Consider the following 18447-nt stretch of genomic DNA (forward strand, 5'->3'; position numbering starts at 1 on the left):
ATAAAGAAAGCTGAGTGCCAAAGAATTGATGCTTTTGAACTGCGGTGTTGGAGAAGACTCTTAAAGAGTCCCTTGGACTGCAAGGAGATCCAACCAGTCAATTGTAAAGGAAATCAGTCCTGAATATTCACTGAATATTCAGCTGAAGCTGAAACTCCAATACTTTGGCCACCTGATGCAAAGAACTGACTCATTTGAAAAGACTCTGATGCTGGGAAAGACTGAAAGTGGGAGGAGAAGGGGACCACAGAGGATGAGATGGTTGGGTGGCATCAATGCCTCGATGAACATGAGTTTGAGTAAGCTCCGGGAGTTGGTGATGGACAGGGAAGCCTGGCGTACTGCAGTCCATGAAGTTACAAAGAGTTGGATACGACTTAACTGAATAGCTTTGTGCATCCTGGTGATGAGGTGTGAAGGCAAAAACAGGCATAGAGAAAATTGGGGCCCTTTCAGTGGAGGACAGGCATGAACATCCATTTGCGTGCCCACGGGGCCTGACTTCATCAAGACAGGAGGCAGCAGAGGCCCCCCTTCACTTCCAGATGCGGGGAAGATGTGTGTGGGGAGCTGACTCCTCCAATGACTTGCAGCCTCACATTTAACATTTCCCTGTGAGATTGGAGAATAAATTTGGGAACATCATTTGGCTCTTCTTACCGGGGAGAATTCCTGTCAAGTGGGGTGCTACTAGCTGAGCCAGTGCTTTACTTACAGAAAATTCAATTTCTTCCCGCTCCCCATGCAAACGCAAACTCCATCAAGTATCCTTTCAATCTCTTAACTATTCCCCTTCCCTCATCCCCTCAAAGTTGGGGAGAGGAGTTTCGGCCCAGACGCCCCTCCTCCCTACAGTTGAGGACAATTGTGTAATCCGGATTGTGACACTGAGCAAAGTCCTAGCTCTCCATGCTCCTGGCTAACGGCTCAGATGGGGAGCTCGTGATGGGAGGCCTCCCCACTCCACTATCCTCCAGTTCGCCCCCACCAACGCGGCAGGGCTTTGGGCGTGACATGGGAGACCTATTCCTGTCGTCTTGACCCCTCCTGAACGATAAGGTCCTGGGACGCCCGGGGGAGGGGCGCCGAGAAGCCAGGCGGTTCCCCCGCGCCCCCGCCGAGGGTGGGGCGCAGGAGCGGCGGGCACCTGTTGCGGCGCGCCGGGCTGAGGTTCACCTGCGCGAGGCCCGGCCCGGGCAGGCGGCGGGCGCACAGCTGAGCAGAGGTTCCGACGCTCGGTCCGCGCCTCGGGCTTCCGCCGGGTCAGCTGACCGCCCAGTGCGGAACTAAGCGCCGGCCGCGAGCTGCCCGCCGCCACCGCGCTCCTGCTCGGCACTCGGTACCGCGCGCCCGCCCCGTCGCCATGGCCGGGCTTGTGGTCAGTGGAACTCAAGTAAGTCCGCTGGGGCCACCCCGCCCCCTCCTGGGCACGGTCGGTCTGAGGAGGGAGCTCAGGGGCGAGCGGCGTCCAGAGGTCAGACGGGTGCTCCGTGCCCCACCTCGGGGCCGCGTCTGCAGCAGCGGAGTGAGGCAGGCCTGAGGGGAGCACAGACGCGGGAGGAGAGGGCGGGAAGACCCTCAGGTCGCCCGGACCTCTCCAACCCCAGAGCTCAGTGACCAGAGGCCAGCCTGCGGACCTCTCCGTCACGTGGAGTGGGCACCTCTCACAACCCACGGTACTTTTTCGAGCCCGCAAAAAAGTTGTAATTTCTTTCATAATCACAAGGAAAAAAAGAACCTTGTTAAAAGAAACGTTTTAATACATTTGTCTTTACACCAATGCGGTTATAGAATAGAAATGATAGGTTTAGAGTTTTCTTTTTCTTCTTCCCGACGACGGAGGTAGGAGCCTCTGAAAGACACAGTGCGATTCACGATGCCCCCGTGCAGGCGCTGGGTTGCAGGGCTTCGCTGCAGACTTGCTCCTGTTCCTAACCCTAAACCCCTTATCAAAGACTGGTAGAAGGCTACAGTGCTCCAGTTTTATTTCGCACCTGACTTCTTTAACGGGCGTCCTTGGGGATGGCAACACTCTAGTTTCCACCTGGGGTGATAGACACCCAGCTTTACTTGCTGTCAGCCCTGTAGTGACGCTTTAGTTGTTTTTAGTCATTGCTGGAGGGTTGGACTCAACTACTGGGGGGCCAGGTGCCTTTTACTTGCTGGAGAAGCCAGGTGTCCCTTATAAGCTCTGATTGAGCTGGCCCTCCTCCTCCCATGCTTTTCCCGGATGCCCTAGAGAAATGGTTTTGAGGTTTTGCAGCTCTCCCCTTGGATTGCTTGAGGCAGGGTAGTGTCAGGCACAATTAGATTTTGAGATTACTTTGGGCTTAGGGAATGTTTCTCTCTTCTTAAGAGTTCAGGAGTTAGCAGGCCAGGGAGGTACTAGCCTGGGAAAGATGTTAAAATGAAGTGTCTTATTTAGCTTGCAGGGAAAAGGGACTTTCTGGGAGTTAATAAGGCTGCAGTGGGAAGGGCTAGAGGAAAGGGCCTCTGCCTAAGCCGGGTCCCTGACCCTCAGAACCTAGGTCTCTGCATTTCAGAGCCAGGAGTCTCTGGGTATAGCTGCTTCCAGCTTCACAAAAGACTTGACATGGGCCTGCCAACCTTCCCGTGCTTCCCTTTCTCATCCTCTATTTCCAAAGCTCAATTTTTTTTTTTTTTCTCTTGAGCCCCTTGATTTTAGCCCATCCCAAACAGCCCAAGGGCAGTGACCTGTGAGGGAGGCATTTTGGGCCCTTGGGGACTGTTCTAAACAAATGGAGCTGCCAGGGGAAGAGCTCAGCAGGCAAGTTGGGGGAAATGCCCTTGTGTCATAGGTGCCCTGTATTCTAAACCTGCAAGGTCAGTGAATCTGAGTGGTGGCTCAGGGCATTAGGTCTTTTTAAAGTTCTGCCTTTTGCAGCCATTGTAAGATACAGTACCTTAAATGTGTATCACATGGTCCTTCTCAAACTTGGGATCCTTCTAAAGGGTGGGGGGAGGAAACCCACTTCCCATGAGCCCACACTGTCACTGTTTTTATTTCAATATTGCTTAAGTATATGATCATAAAACCAGATAAAACTTTTTCTAAGTTCATATTTAGAGAGCCATAAACCCCCCAAAAGGGATGGCTTAAGTGTAAAAATGAAAACCATAACACCCATAAAATTAAATGATGAAATGGATGATGTTTGCTGAAACTCGGTCACTGCTTTCGATGCTGCTGTGGCCTGGCGGCTGTGGCCCTGGGTTTTAGGAGTTGCACAAACCTGTAACACCACATGCTTGGGGATGTTGCTGCCCTCCCTCCACTTTTCTCTGTACAATGTTTCAACATGGATCTGACTCCATTTGGCCTTCTGTTGGCATGAATGCATCATTTATATTCAGCACGAAGGCCTCAGTCTTCCTTCTCCACCAGCTTAGGACAATTATAGTAATGGGATTAATACAATTGCAGACACAAATGCAGACTTGGAATTGGAATACTGAAATCTCATACTGGAGAGACATGGAATAAAAAACCCCTTCCACAGGGACACTGGTGTGATTCACTACCTACCTAGTGGCCACTAGGTGCCAAGGACAAAGCTGTGGGCTTTAAATATGTTAGCATTTCATTCCTGTAACATAAATAAAATGAGGATAAAATGTGACTCATGGGCTTATTTAATGAGGATTGACTAGTTAAAGTATCAATAACCTCAGATATGCTGATGACACCACCCTTATGGCAGAAAGTGAAGAACTAAAGAGCCTCTTGATGAAAGTGAAAGAGGAGAGTGAAAAAGTTGGTCTAAACCTCAACATTCAGAAAACTAACAGCATGGCTTCTGGTCCCATCACTTCATGGCAAATAGATGGGAAAATAGTGGAAACAGTGGCTGAATTTATTTTTCAGGGCCCCAAAATCACTGCAGATGGTGATTGCAGCCATGAAATTAAAAGACATTTACTCCTCGGAAGGAAAGTTATGACCAACCTAGACAGCATATTAAAAAGTAGAGACATTACTTTGTCAACAAAAGTCTGTCTAGTCAGGGCTGTGGTGTTTCCACTGGTCATGTATGGATGTGAGTTGGACTATAAAGAAAGCTGACCACCGAAGAATTGATGCTTTTGAACTGTGGTGTTGGAGAAGACTCTTGAGAGTCCCTTGGACTGCAAGGAGATCCTACCAGTCCATCCTAAAGGAGATCAGTCCTGGGTGTTCATTGGAAGGACTGATGTTGAAGCTGAAACTCCAGTACTTTGGCCACCTGATGCAGAGAGCTGACTCATTTGAAAAGACCCTGATGCTGGGAAAGATTGAGGGCAGGAGGAGAAGGGGATGACAGAGGATGAGATGGTTGGATGGCATCACCAACTCAATGGACATGGGTTTGGGTGGACTGCGAGAGTTGGTGATGGACAGGGAGGCCTGGCGTGCTATGGTTCATGGGGTCCCAAAAAGTCGGACACAACTGAGTGACTGAACTGAACTGAACTGACTAGTTAAGAGCCAGGTGGGAGGCTTTTAACAAATATGAGTTGTTACATTATTCTTAGCACCTTTTGGAGGTGCTTAGTGTTTAGTGTATAGAAGAAGAAACAGAGTCTGAGATTGTGGCCTATCCAAGGTAATGCAGCTAGTCAAGTAGCAGCACCGGGATGCCGATTCATGACTAGAGTTCTTTCTATGCATGGAGCTTTCAGTACTGCAAATCTAAAATTAAGGATGCCTCACCTCCAAGTGGGGGCAGGCATCCTGAAATAACCTCCTTTCAATCTGACTACTGACAACACTCCCCCCATCCTCAAAATCTGTGAGCCAGACTATCTCAACTGCAAAGACAAACCTTCCGTGTCTTGCAGTTTGGTAATTTTCTGCAGCTTCTGCTTAGAGAGCTGAATGTGTGTACATGTGGAGATCCTGCCAAGATATTATTTTTCTTTCTGGTACTCATCTCTATAGGGGTCTTGAACTTGATATGTTTTCATTTCCCTGATAATGGTGTCTTTTTCTATTGTAATTCCACACAATCGAAGTCTTGGGGGTACATATTACATACGATAGGCAAACTAAAAGTATGAAACTTTGTTCTTCATTTCATTCAAAATCAAGATAATTGACTAAACGCAGTGCCTTCTCATTTTGGGTGGGCTCTTGCTTCAGTGGCATTTAAATCTGTTAACCTCTACATCCCTTCTCTTGTTTAGTGAAGACACAGACTGTTTTTGCTCTGGCTCTTCTAGTTTCCTGTTTTATGTTAGGTGGTCCCATGCTTCAAGAAGTCTCCTGACAGCCTGAGATGTAATGTCTTCCACTCAGCAGCACTTCTTAAATAAGTCTCTCCTCTCATTATGGGTGTTGTTTGCCGTGTCTGGCAGTGACTGCTTGCTGCTTTTAAGCCTTTTCCAGCCAATTTGAACCCTTCAGCATGGTTGACTTAACTCCCATCTCAAAAAGCTTCCAGTTTACTGCGAAGGTGGTCCAAACATATACATGGCTTATCAAGTTAGTGTTCTTAGTAAATTTGGAGACTTGGTCTTCATCTCTGTGAAATAGGAGCAAGTTGTGCTTTGTTTAGTTCTCCTGGGATTCAGTAATGTTGTTTAGTCTTTCAGTTATTTCCAACTCTTCTGCGACCCCATGGATTGTAGCCTGCCAGGCTCCTCAGATTTCCCAGGCAAGAATACTGGAGTTGGTTGCCATTTCCTTCTCCTTGACCCAGGAATCAAACCCATTTCTCCTGCTTGGCAGGCGGATTCTTTACTGCTGAGCCACCCGGGATGCTCTGTGATGTTAAGATCATGGAATAAAACAAGCTAATGGCAGTTTTGTCCGACATGCTGTGAGTGGTTGAATGCTTCATGGTGGTAACTCTCCTTAATGTTTGTTTGCTCTGAAGTGGAATTCTACAGAAGATAAAAGGGAGCCAATATTCCTCTTTCTGCAGGCTCTAATGCTCTTCTGGGACCTTTGACATGGCATCATGAGATAGTTCTAGATCTTTCAGCTAGGAAGACTCATTTTGAGGCCAAAACATGATGATAGCTATCTGGCATTTGTTGATCAAGAATATCCACATTGTCATGTGCATATTTAAGAATTCCATGGCCTCCATGTTGAAGGTCCTTATTCCTGGTGCAGAATGTGGTCCAGACTGTCCTTAAGAAGATGTACTATGCAGGGCAGGCCTCTGGAGTCTTAGTTTCCTCATATAAAGCATGAAGGATTTTGACTGAGTCCCTGCTAAATTTAATCCTTTGTAACCTATGAGGAAAGAACTCAGTTTCCACACTGAAAGCTCAGGCTTTCTGCTGCATATATAATGGAGGTCTTGAATTATTCTGATATGTATAAGATGGGTAAAAGGGATAGGTTTTCAGGTGAGCACCATGGGCCTAGGGGTCAGCATGAACATATAATGCAGAAGCAGCTGCTGATGGTGAGCAGCTGAGTGAAGTCCCTAGATTCTCCAGTCTCTCTGGAGAATCCTTAATCTCTGCTTGGAAGCAGGACTTAATTTGTTACATGAGAAGATAGGTGGCTCTTATGTTCAGAAGGGAGAGGTTACCATATTGAACTTACAGCCCTTTAGTTTTTAGTCTGTATCTTCCTGAGTCAAAATTATTTTATTGGAATCAGCTATTTTTTTTCTGTCTTTTCTCCCCATTTTAATCTTCCAGTAATGAAGTTACTGAAGGATAGTGAATACAGGATATTATATTGTTAGCAATTGGTCCCCACTGGATAGGAAAGGGTTGAGAGATGACTTGAAAAATTGAGGGTGCCAGGGTGCAATGTGACTTGTTTTATAGGTGGAGCCATATGAAAGTGCAGTTGTATAGTTCTACGATGGTCAGAGTAATTTTAACCGTTTTAACGTAATACTGAAGATGCAAGTTGGCCACCATATTCTTATTCTCAATTAGGAATCACAACCACTCCACCCCTACCTCCACCCCCTAGGACACCTCTCATTCCAGGATGTCTTGACTGTATGTGGAAGAATGAAGGTTTGCAAGGCAAAAAGGATCAAGGCTGTAGCCTTGTAATGAGCTGGAATTTCTACTGAGCAGTTGAGGATGGGCTCCTTTTGTGGGAAAGCATCATGTATTGTGGCCCACTGCTGACTGGTCACTGGTTTGTCTTACTGGTTTTGGAATTAGTTGCCAGTCCTGCCTTCACTGCTACCTGTAAAAATAGGTTTCAAAAACTCAGTGCTTGGAGCAGTGAGAAAGCCCTCTGACCTCCCAGTCAGAAATTTTGGGGTCAAATTTCAGTTCAGCCTCCTAATATTTGGGCATACATTAGGTAAATAATAATAATAAAAGTAAGTAAAAGAATGCTTAAGGGAACACCTCTGCCAGCAGAATGGGGTTGATTGCCAGGGGCTCCCTGGAGGACAGTCTTGGAAGCTCTGGCCACCCGTCATTGCCCTGTCGCCTTCGAGTCGGCTCTGTTCAGAGTTCGGAGGACATTTTATACATGGTGGTAATAGGATGGGGTTGGCGGTCTGGGGAGGTTTTCTTGTCCAGCCCTATTTGTTCCAGCACCCTGCAGGTTGAATGCTGGTAAGTGCATCTGCTGTGTCTTGTGAGGTAATGTGCATAACAGGGTATTTGAGGAGGGTAGGGCAGCCAAGGAGAGGGAGCAGGAGAGCCGAGGGGCAGCTGTTGGGAAGGCCCCTGAGTGGGAGGCTGATTGCTGTGATTATATCAGCATGCTCTGACGTTGGGGTTTTTTTTTTTGGACATCTGAATCCGGCTAATTTCAGTCCAATTTCCCTTGTGCTGGGATTAGTCTCCATCATGCTAAGTGTACCAAGAAAGGGGAGCTGTTGGCAGAGTCCCTGAAGCCAAGTCCCGAAGCTGACTTGATCAGGGAAACAGCCGCAAATGGGACCTTCTTGTGTGCAGAGCGCGTGTTTCAAGTTGCGGAAGCAATCATCGGATCAGTGGCGCAGGGCTGTGAGCAGCTGGGTGATTTCCGTTGGCCACATTGTTTCTGTTGCATTTTGATTTCCAGGTGTCCTACATAGGCCAGGACTGCAGAGAGATCCCAGAGCACCTCGGCAGGGACTGTGGACACTTTGCAAAGAGGCTTGATCTGAGCTTTAACCTTCTGAGGTATGTAACCTTCGTGAGACAGACCAGGCCTGGGAGACCCAGGCCCCATGGTGAAGGCCTGCAGATAAAAGCCAGACAGCCCAGGTCTCCAAAGGGACCCCAAAGGTGTGACTCTGCTTCACGAGGTCCTCTGGCTCCCCTCTTGCACCCACAAAACAGCGAGTGTCTTCTGGCCCACGTGTGTCCCCACCAGGGGGCTGTCAGTGTCACTTTGTTCTTTTCCTTCCTCCCTGATGCCCGTGCGTCACACTAGAAAACTCTTGGAGAGGAAGAGAGAGAGAACCAGCAGGTGAGTTGGGGGCATTTAGGGATGCTTTTGTGGGTGACCCCATCGCGCAAAGATTTGCTGAATCCCAGGTAGAGTGTGTGTGTTCTTCTTCTTTTTTTTCTTCTTTGCCTTTTTATGAATTGAAACTTCAAATATTTGTGATGATGATTTCTCCCAGATGGTATTTCAAAGTAATTCCAATGCTGTTGGCATGGGGTAGGTGGGAGGGAAGCTCAAACAACTGTTCCAGACTTGGCAGAGAAGGTAAGTGTGATTGTCTATATTATTCCAATGGAGAAAACAGTTATTTCTTCCTGAAAGGTTCTGAATTGTGACTGGTCTGGGGACTCGGGGGAAGGTGCTGGGAGGTTCTAGGAAAGCAGATATCAGTGGGATAAATGGGCAGGGATCTGGGTGGTGGCTTTTCCTAAGGAGGTGGCTCCACTCAGAGCTTTCTCCTAAGTGTTCCTTGAGAGCCGTGCTATCCTCTGATGGAACAGACTGTCTCCAGGTGGACGGAGAGATGAGGAGCTGGAGTCCCACCCCAGGGCTCTGGTACTTTACTTCCTCCACAGTGTGGAGTCTCTTCTCTTCAAGGCAGGACACTCGGGCATTACAGATTCCAGCGAAGATGGACAAAGCTTGGGGCTTGAAGGCACCAGAGGGTGGAAGGGACTTTAAGCGAAGCCAGCAGAGCTTCATGGGCTGGTGCTTAGGAGCTCACGGCTGTGCTGAGATACATCGTCTCCACAGAAGGGGCATCCAGGGAATTGTGTTGGAAGGGAGTGGGCACAGTGTGCTCCCTGACTCTCAAGGGGTTTGTGGGCTTCTGAGAAGATGTGGAAACGGAAAAGTCACAGAATAATACAGAGTGATAAGAGGGTGCCAAATAAACTCTGACTTTGAACAAATGAAAGATTTGGTCTGTCCCCCCTTCCCAAGAAGGGGACAGAATAGAGTCTCAACGGATGGTGCCTGAGACACGTGTGCACCTAAACAGCTCCCCAGAGTAGGCCTGGGCAGAGGCTTCTTCCCATGTGACTGGCCTCTGGGTGTTTGGGGCTCTTGACTCAGGCAGTGGCTGCCTTGCTGCTGGGAGCCCGGATGTGGGTTTGAGGAGGCTGGGCCCTGGGAGGGGGTGTGAGCAGCCACAGGTCATGGGACTAGGCTGTCAGGTCTGGGGAAACAGAGCTGTCTTTGTCGCATTATGGCGCCCTGCCTCTCTGATGAGAAGGGGTTCTTGGCTCTGAGAGGCTGGATCTTTAAGGATTTATCATAGGAAATGATGGGGTCTGGAGGCAGGGAAATTTTGTGAGAAGGAGATAGGTTAAAAAAAAGAGAGAGGAATTAAGACTTTTGTTAACTTTTTGTTGAGAGGAGAAGAGTTTTTGTAAGTGTCGAATTTGAGGAATGATCCCTCAAAAGATCTGGTCAGGAACCTGTTCTTGCTTGTGCTGTGGTCAATGTGTGAGTTGAAGCTGGCTTGGGGCAGGGATGAGCCATGGAGGGGTGAGGTCTCATGGAAGTGTTTATATTAGAACTTGGGTAAGCTGGAAGGAGTTACAGACCAGAATGCAGAAGAGTAACTCTGACTTGATGTGGTTATGGTGAGATTGACTCATCTTGGATGGTCTTATTTACCTAACTTGGGGGTTAGGTAAATAAGGGGAGGTGGCACTGTTTCTCTTGGGTGTCAGAGGAAGATGTAAGTTTATGCAGGTCCTTTGCCTTCAGTTGGATAAAAATTCAAAGATGGTTTAGATGCTTGTCTAATTCCTCTTTGGGGAGAGAAAGGGAGAAGGGAAGAGAAAGATCATGAACTTACCTACCACACAAGTGGGAATGTGATTCCTACCAGGCTGAAGGGATCGTCATATCCAGAGGAAATACTGCAGATCCCTGTCCCACCTTTTGTAAAAGGTTTCTTCCCAGCCCCATCTTGTCATTTCCACGGGATTTGGCAGGGAGCATATCACCCTATATTTGCTCTGCACCTGGATTTACCGTAGCTGGTGGTTCTAACTCTCTGCTCTGTCTTCTGCTCTCCCTCTTGGCAGCCTATCTGGTCCCACTCTTGACACCCCCTTCATCTTCCTTGAAGCTCAGTACAACATTACTGTGTATTATGCCAGTTCAAAGTGTACTGGGAGAGGTAGGGTGGTAATTTTGCGTGCAGCGGGAGATGCTGGGATAGTGTTGTTCCTGAAGTCTTCTGGGTACTCCCTTGCCCTGGGGAGTTTCTCCCTGGCTGTTCCTCTCATCAGGATCAGGCCTCCTGCATGTGACCTGGTGCCCCTCTTTCCCAGCCACTTTCTCTGCTTTCCATGTCCCTTATCTTCTTTCCAGGGCTACCCTCAGAAACACAAAATTCTTCTCACTTTGTTATGTTTGGAAGACTCACCCCCCTTCTTCTTATAGGACATCTCTGCCGGCTTCCTTATCTCATCCAGAGAGTCATGTCAGGGTGTTGCCTTAAATGGAGCCATAGCTGCTAATACAAATTTTGCTACTCCCATAAATAACAGAATCAGCTGCAATCTGTTTGTGCTTTAGGCTGAAGCTTGTTTTTAGGCAAGGAGTTCTGCTTATTCATTTACAAATATTTAATAGTACACATGGCACAATTTTTAGAAGGAACAAACCTGTAACCAATGAAAAGAAACTCTCCCTTACATATATGTCCTTTGCTTCCTGGTTCCCACCTGCACTGGTAACTATTGGTAGTTGATCTTTGTCATCCTCCAGAGTTAGTCCATGCATATACTAACATGAGAATGTCTCGTGGGACTAGATTCGTATTACTTCTTGCCAAGATGTTAGTTAAAAGAGAGGCACTAGGCTTCAGTTAACCACTCATGATCAGGACATCCTTCTCTGTTGTCTTGCTGTTAATTCAAAGCCATTCACCATCATCATTGTTAATTTTGTTCACGAAAGTGATGTTTCTGCTGATTTGCTCTATGGCTACCCATTCGTGCTGGAGGGGAGGGTGGTTATGGATTTGTAAGCTCTGAAACATTATTTTTTTCTTCCCATTACACCTCAGGGTCTTCTCTCCTGCATTAGCTATGAATCCATCCCTCCCTCGATTGGGTTGTACAGTAGTAGACTGGTTACTTCTCTATGCAAAAAGTCTTGGAAATTGAGGCTGTCTTGCTTCTGTGACTCTGTCCTGGGAGGATGAAAGTCCCTGGACCAAGTATGTTCCTTGACAGGTTGGAAAGAGAAGCAAGACAAAGGTCCAAATAAAATTCCTTGCTCCCTTAAAAGACTCAGACATACCTAGTCTCTCAACTTGGATCTCATTCTTCCTGTTATGACTAGATGAGACCCAGGTGAGCCACAAAGACAATGCACTGGGACCAGCTCTCTGGACACGATTCCCAGGGGTAGGTAGGATCCTGCCATCTCCCCTGTAATGGCCACAGAGGGTTTAGGAAGCTTATTAGGTAACAGCCAAGAGGAGTGAAGTTGTGTCCCTTGCACTTGGATGTGTTAATGATCATGTATCCATCCATGTTTATATCTACATGAGAGTGTACTTTAGATTTTATTTTTTGAAGACAGTCTGCTAAGTAATAAAATTATGATTGGTATAGAAATCTTGGGAAAACCAGAAGGGTATGACAGAAACCCTCTTTCAAATTTTCGTTGATAATCTTACCACCCAGGAAGCTCCACTGTTAACATTTTATTGTCTTGGGTGTTTCATGATGCCAAATATCTTTTAAATGATGCTGTTGCTTACATTGTGTTGGAAGCATATTCCCATCTCAATAAATACTGCATTACATGTTTTAATGGTTTCTCATTTCTTCAGTTCAGTTGCTCAGTTGTGTCTGACTCTTTGTGACCCCATGGACTGCAGCTCACCAGGCTTCCCTGTCCATCACCAACTCCTGGAGCTTGCTCAAACTCATGTCCATTGAGTTGGTGATGCCATCCAACCATCTCATCCTCTGTCATCCCTTTCTCCTCCCACCTTCAATCTTCCCCGGCATCAGGGTCTTTTCCAATGAGTCAGTTCTTCACATCAGGTGGCCAAAGTATTGGAGCTTCAATTTCAGCATCAGTCCTTCTAATTCTTATTTCTTATTGTTGGACATTTAAATTGTTTCCAGATTTTTACTGTTATAAATCTCTCTTATAAATTGCCTTGTGATACTCACTGATGAATATCTATGATCAGTTGTTTGGGGCAAATTCCTGGGGATAGAATAGTCAGAAGGCCTTGATGCAGATGGCAAGTTGCCCCTGAGAGGTGATACCAATCTATGCTACCAGGAATATTTGAATATTCATTGTCCCAAACTCTTCCTTTAACTCTTTTTTTTTTGTTGGTTTTTTCCTTTTGAGGTTTTCATATTTTACTTCTCTGATCAATACAGAGAATCCTCTGCCATCACCAGTGCTGGTTCCTTTGTCAAGGATGACAGTGATGACTGGGGAGTTGGGCAGCTCCAGTAAAATCGTGGCTCTGTTCTTCCCACCAGGCAGAGAGGTGGACACTGGGTGCACTGGCAGATCTTTGAGGATGAACATACCACCACATCGATGCCTGTTTACTAACAGCTGGGCAGAACTGGGCCTGTGAGCTTGCTTCCCAGTTGGGAGAATGGGCAGTGTAATGAAAAGAACCAAGGCTTCGTGGTCAGACCGTCCTGTCTTGAAATCTTATGACTGTCTTTCACTAGTTGTTTAACTGCCCTTGGGCTAGTTACAAAAATATTGAATGTATAACTGTATAAAGTGGCGGTTTAGTCACTCAGTCATGTCTGAGTCTTTGCGACCTATGGACTGTAGCCGCCTGGCTCCTCTGTCCATGGAATTCTCCAGGCAGGAATACTGGACTGGGTAGCCATTCCCTTCTCCAGGGGATGTTCCTGACCAAGCGATTGAACCTGGGTCTCCTGCACTGCAGGCAGATTATTTACCGTCTGAGTTACCAGGGAAGCCAACTGTGTATAAAGTGCTTAACACAATTAATAGGTCTTAAGTAAGCATAGCCAGGGTTTGTTCTTAAATATGGCACTAGTGAAGCTAAAAACCAACCCTTGACTATCCATAAGGGCGATTTCACTCTCTGATAGTCATTGGGATTCCTCACAAACATTCAAGATTTCCTCTTTCTGCATGTGGTATGTTTGCACACCTTTGTACCCTTTGGTATGACCAATGGGCAGAAACTTTAAGAGCCAGCACATAATTTGCAACTTTCTCTTCTGCTTGCTATGATTGTCAGTCTTGGGTTCTGACCATAAATGGCCAGAATCCATTGCTGATCTATGTTGGACATAGATTGTAAATGAGAAATTTGTGTCATAAGACAGAATATGTAATACAGCATAGCCTAGCCTCTTCTAACTGGTACAAATACCTTGGTTTGCCAACTGTCTGACATTGCATAGGCTAAACCCACTTTATCTTACACACATTTATCATCATTCTCAACTAGAAGCATTCCTTTGTTCAAATTACAGTAGGAATGAGTAAGGGAGAGTTCCCTGCCTAGACTCTTAGGAGAACAGCTCAAAGGGCATGTTCTGTTGGTATTGGATCTTCATCAAACTATTTCTTGCCATCAGGGGCCTTGTTCATATTTGTTTTCAAATCCCAAATATAGTGGTCTTACTTGGGGAGCTCACTGATATTGGAGTGGGGGTGGCAACAGAGCTCTTGTTGGTGAGACTTGAGAAGAAGAGATGATGATGGGAAAGACGAGGTTTAATAAGAGAAACTGTTGGTGAATTTTCACAATAGTTCTAGGGTCTTGATAACCCTTGAGTGATGAAAGGAGGCAGGGTCTACATATTAGAAGCCGTGTTCTCTCTGAGCTGGGCAATGCTATGAAAAGTAACCCACCCCCCACCCCCCCGCCTTTTTTTTTTTTTTTTGGTTCTAAAAATATCATTGGCCAGTCTAGTGTCTCTAATTGCCAGCTGAACATACAGTCAAAAGGTGAAGTGGAAAACGAGCTGGCAGGTAATATTTAATGTCTCAGTAGCAAGACTGCAAGACTTATATTTCTTGATTTATGGCACTTTCTGAAGTAAGCTTTGTGACTGTGCACGCAAGCTTAGTTGCTCGGTTGTGTCCAGCTCTTTGTGACCCTTAGGACTGCAGCCTACCAGGTCCCTCTGGTACCTGGGATTTTTCAGGCAAGAATCCTGGAGTGGGTTGCCATATCTTCCTCCAGGGGATTTTCCCGAACCAGGGATCGAACCTCCATCTCCTGTGTCTCTTGCAGGCAGATTGTTTACTCTCTGAGCCAGTGGGGAAGCCCTTTGTGACTGTGTTATTACCAAAAACAGCTTCAAGTCAAACAGGGAGGGAGGGAAGATGGTGAGGGGAGGGGTAGCAGGCCACTGCAAAAGAGGTTTATATGGTACTTTCCTGCCTCTCTCCCCACAAAATTTTCAGATTTCCACCCATTGGCCAGAAAATGGGGGTATTGAGCCATAGAGTATAAGACCAAGCTGGGAAAGTGGTGAGCAATTGGTGAGAGTTGTCTGAGAGGACATGGGGCTTTCCTGAGGTTCAGCTTTCTTAGACATGGTGCACCTCTGTGCAAATATGACTTGCAGTGTGGTTTAGAAAGGGCTTTCATAAACCTTGTCTCCATACAGGGTTGCCTCCAGGATGAGAAATTCCTAGACATTTTAAGTGAAAGCCTTTTATTTCTCATTTCACCCATTTAACTCCTTCAGAATCTTGTGTTTATTTTTATTTTTTTTCTTATTTTTTTAGCCTCACGTTGTGGCATGTAGGATCTTAGTTCCCAGACCAGGGATTGAATCTGTACCCCCTGCTCTGAAAGTGTGGCATCTTAACCACTGGACCAGAAACCCAAAATCTTGGGTTTCCTTTCTTGGTAAAGTTTCTCCCCCTAAGCTGTTTGGAGCTTGGGCCCCGCCTGCTGCTCCCCCCTCTCCCTCTGCCCTGCTCTGTTCTGAGGTCATCATTATGCACGTGGTGATGCTGCTCTGTGCTATCAGGGTGGCTGCTGGAGGCAGTGGTGATTTGAGGGAATAGGAGCCGGGAGAAACAGGTGAGCTTAACCCTTTCTGACTCTCTACTCACTGGTCTTGCATCTTCTAAACCATGAGGTTCTATCACATTGATGGGGTAAGCATTTAGTGGGTGAGGCCTGGAGTAAGGCCTCACCTTACTTTGGGTGAGGCCAAAGTAAGACAGCTTTGGACAAAAGAGCCTTCCCTCTGCCATGCCGGCTGCACTGTGTCGAGGAGGACCTTTGGGTCCTGTCAGAGAGAGCTTGGGAATGGCTCGCTTCATGAGAGAAAGCAGCCCTGAGATAAGTACCCAGAGGTGACTAGCTAGGTTGTGCAAAGGAGTCCAGGGACAAGGGCTCAAATAAGTGATACCAGTCATCATGTTTATTTTCTTATTAACACAGGACCGGTGTCATGGAGTACATGCTACATGCTACGTAAGGCTGGGCAGAACACCTACTGGGTGTCAGCTCATTCAGTCTTTGCACCAGCCTTTTACATATGGAGCCACTGAGGCCCAGATAAAGGAGGAAATCTCCCTCAGACCACACTGATGGTTAAATGGGAGAGCTGGGATTAAATGGCTCCTGTGGTTTGACTTCAGCTTTACAGTTATTCTAGATTGATTCTCATGATTTAAATCAGTGTTTTCTTTGAAGATGGGCAGTCATTTTTCCCCCCTGGAGGGGGGTTTGTTTTTTAAAATCACAAATGACCTGTAGAATTCACAGTAGCAGGATCAGAGTGGCTCCTACAGCTCCAGGTTGGAGCCCAAAGAAGCCTTAGAGCTGTGTCTGTTACATTTCCTTCTCTCTCCAGTTTATTCCAAGCCTTCCTGATGTACAAAGACCTTGTGAGGCCTGGGTCGGCTGGGAGTTGAGGGTTCCCAAAGACCTCATCCCTTTTATCGCCACCACCTCCCTCCCACCCTGGGTGTGCCTTAGATGGCCATGGCCACTGTCAGGGGAAGAAGTGGCTTAGCGTTTGCCGTGGCTCTGCTGTTGCAGCCTCGGGATGAAGAACCTTGAGACAGATGACTGTGTACTTGACTTTTGGTTCTGAAGGGAAAAGAAGGTGTGTGTGTGCGCGCGCACGTGTGCACGCGCGTACGCACGCTTGGACTTGCACTCACTTGCATGCACACACCCACCTCGTGAAAAGCCTTGTTCCTCTTGTCTCCTCAGGGACTGCCGTGTTGGTGATTTCAGCTGTTCCTGCCCCTTTATGATGAAAGGGGAGCGATTACGCTTTTTTTGCTGGGTGTCTGTGTTTAGTTGCAGGGATGTGATAACTACAAGCGCTCCCTGGCCGAGACTTTCCCCATAAAAGCCCTCTTCTGTCCCAGCTGCTTTCTCTTCGCCTTTGCACTCTCACCCTCATCAGTGCTGCAGCACAAGGTTGCTCAGGGTTTTAAACGAGGGAGAGACATACACACATGCTCAGGTTTCGTTTTAGAGTTTAAAGAAAAAGACACCTCCTCCTCCAGACCCATCATTATGGGGATCAGCTATGTGCCCCCCACCTTTGCACCACCTCCCTTAAGCTCCTCTCTGAGTTTATACAGAACCCAATTTTTCAGTCTCCTGGGTGTCTGCTTTTTCTCTGATTCTGAAGAAATAAGAGACGGGTAGAGCAGGGAAGACCGACAAAAGAGCCTTTTTTTTTTTAAATCCCTGAACCATTTTTGAGATAAAGCAAGACTTACTAAAAACAATTGGAGAGGAGGGTGGGGAGAGGGGGAGTTAACCCCCGCACACGGCCTGTTTTCTGCAGCTGGAGAAGTGTTTTAAGAAAATGCACCATTGTTAAAACTTTTTTTTTTTTCTCCTGATGGATTTATTTATAAGGTAGAGAAATATTTTCCCCATAATTGGGTAACTCTTAATAGTAGCAATTGCATATTTATCAGTGTGAGGGGCTGTTATTAATGTAACTGTCAGACCCAAACACATTTCTGCATTAAATCCATTTAGTATGTGCATTATTCGGGCTCGAATGTCACCGGGACATCAAAGCCCCGTAGGCATGGAGAGCTCAGTGCCCTGCTGTGGCTGAGGAACAGGCCCTTGATCAATAAATGTAACATGTTAATGCAGAGCAAATAGAATAAAAGATTTCTTTGACAAGACATGAAAAATCACCTTGTGGCAGCTGGCATGTGATGCTGTTTCTGGGGAGACACTAGCAAAGTTGATCTGACAAGTAAAGAGGAGAGATGATGGTTGTAAGGTGCTTTTGTTTCAAACTTCTTTCTTGACCTGTCAGGTTTTGAAGGCGCCTCAATGGCTCTTTTTTGTCATGTGAAAATTGTAGTCCTAGGTAGTTATGAAGCAGTTATCTCTTCTCAAATTGTGAATGCTGCTGTTTAATTGATTCACTTAGCATTTGAAACTGTCACGCATTAATAATTGCGAAATCCTGTAGATACTGCGCGAGTGTGTCACGCTTAAATGTGTAGTTATCAGAAAATTAATATCCTTAATGAACCGGTGCTTTCAAACTAACATTGCATGAAATCTCTTTTGCCCTTTCATTTGCCAAAGCCACATCCGCCAGTTTGCCGAGAATCACCTCTCGACAGTTTGGTTTCTTGATGCCCGACAAATGCCAGCTTTGCTGTGGGTACATCGCATGCTCAATGACAATAAATATAGTAATTATACTGGAGTTAGTAATTAACATAATTGTAGTCAATTACGACAAATACAGTGCAGAGCTAAATAAATGAGAGGGGAGAAATTAGCAAGCTAATTGATTTATCTGTACTTGGCTTTCTATTACAACTGGCAGGGCTGTTTTTCTTGGGGTGGGGGGAGAGGAGGGGCAGAAATCCCCACAAGGATTGTTTACAAATAACTGATTTTGTTTTGAAGTTGCTTTGTCTTTTGACGTATTATGCATCACCCACCCCCCAACTCTGCTTACAAGGAGAATAAAAGGAAAGAAAAAGAGAATTTAAATGCCAAGGGAACATTTTGTGAATTTAGCTACATCCAGCCGAATGCTGCAGCTAAGGGGAGACAGGATTTAGCTTTTGCTAAGTCTTGAGGGATTGTGTTTTCTTCTCGG

The 18447-nt window shown here is 46.4% G+C and overlaps 1 protein-coding gene across 1 annotated transcript in view; it reads left to right on the plus strand.

Moving 5' to 3' along the window:
* The window catches only part of LRMDA (leucine rich melanocyte differentiation associated), a gene marked incomplete at its 5' end in the record, with an annotated part of 1193353 nt that overhangs the window by 22131 nt on the left and 1152775 nt on the right, over positions 1–18447 (plus strand). Inside the window, one exon of the mRNA XM_044942025.2 lies at positions 8000–8100. Coding sequence (XP_044797960.2) covers positions 8000–8100 — 101 coding nt within the window. The remainder of the gene's footprint in view (positions 1–7999; positions 8101–18447) is intronic.

This window comes from Bubalus bubalis, chromosome 4, assembly GCF_019923935.1.
Source record: "Bubalus bubalis isolate 160015118507 breed Murrah chromosome 4, NDDB_SH_1, whole genome shotgun sequence".
Classification (NCBI taxonomy): domain Eukaryota; kingdom Metazoa; phylum Chordata; class Mammalia; order Artiodactyla; family Bovidae; genus Bubalus; species Bubalus bubalis.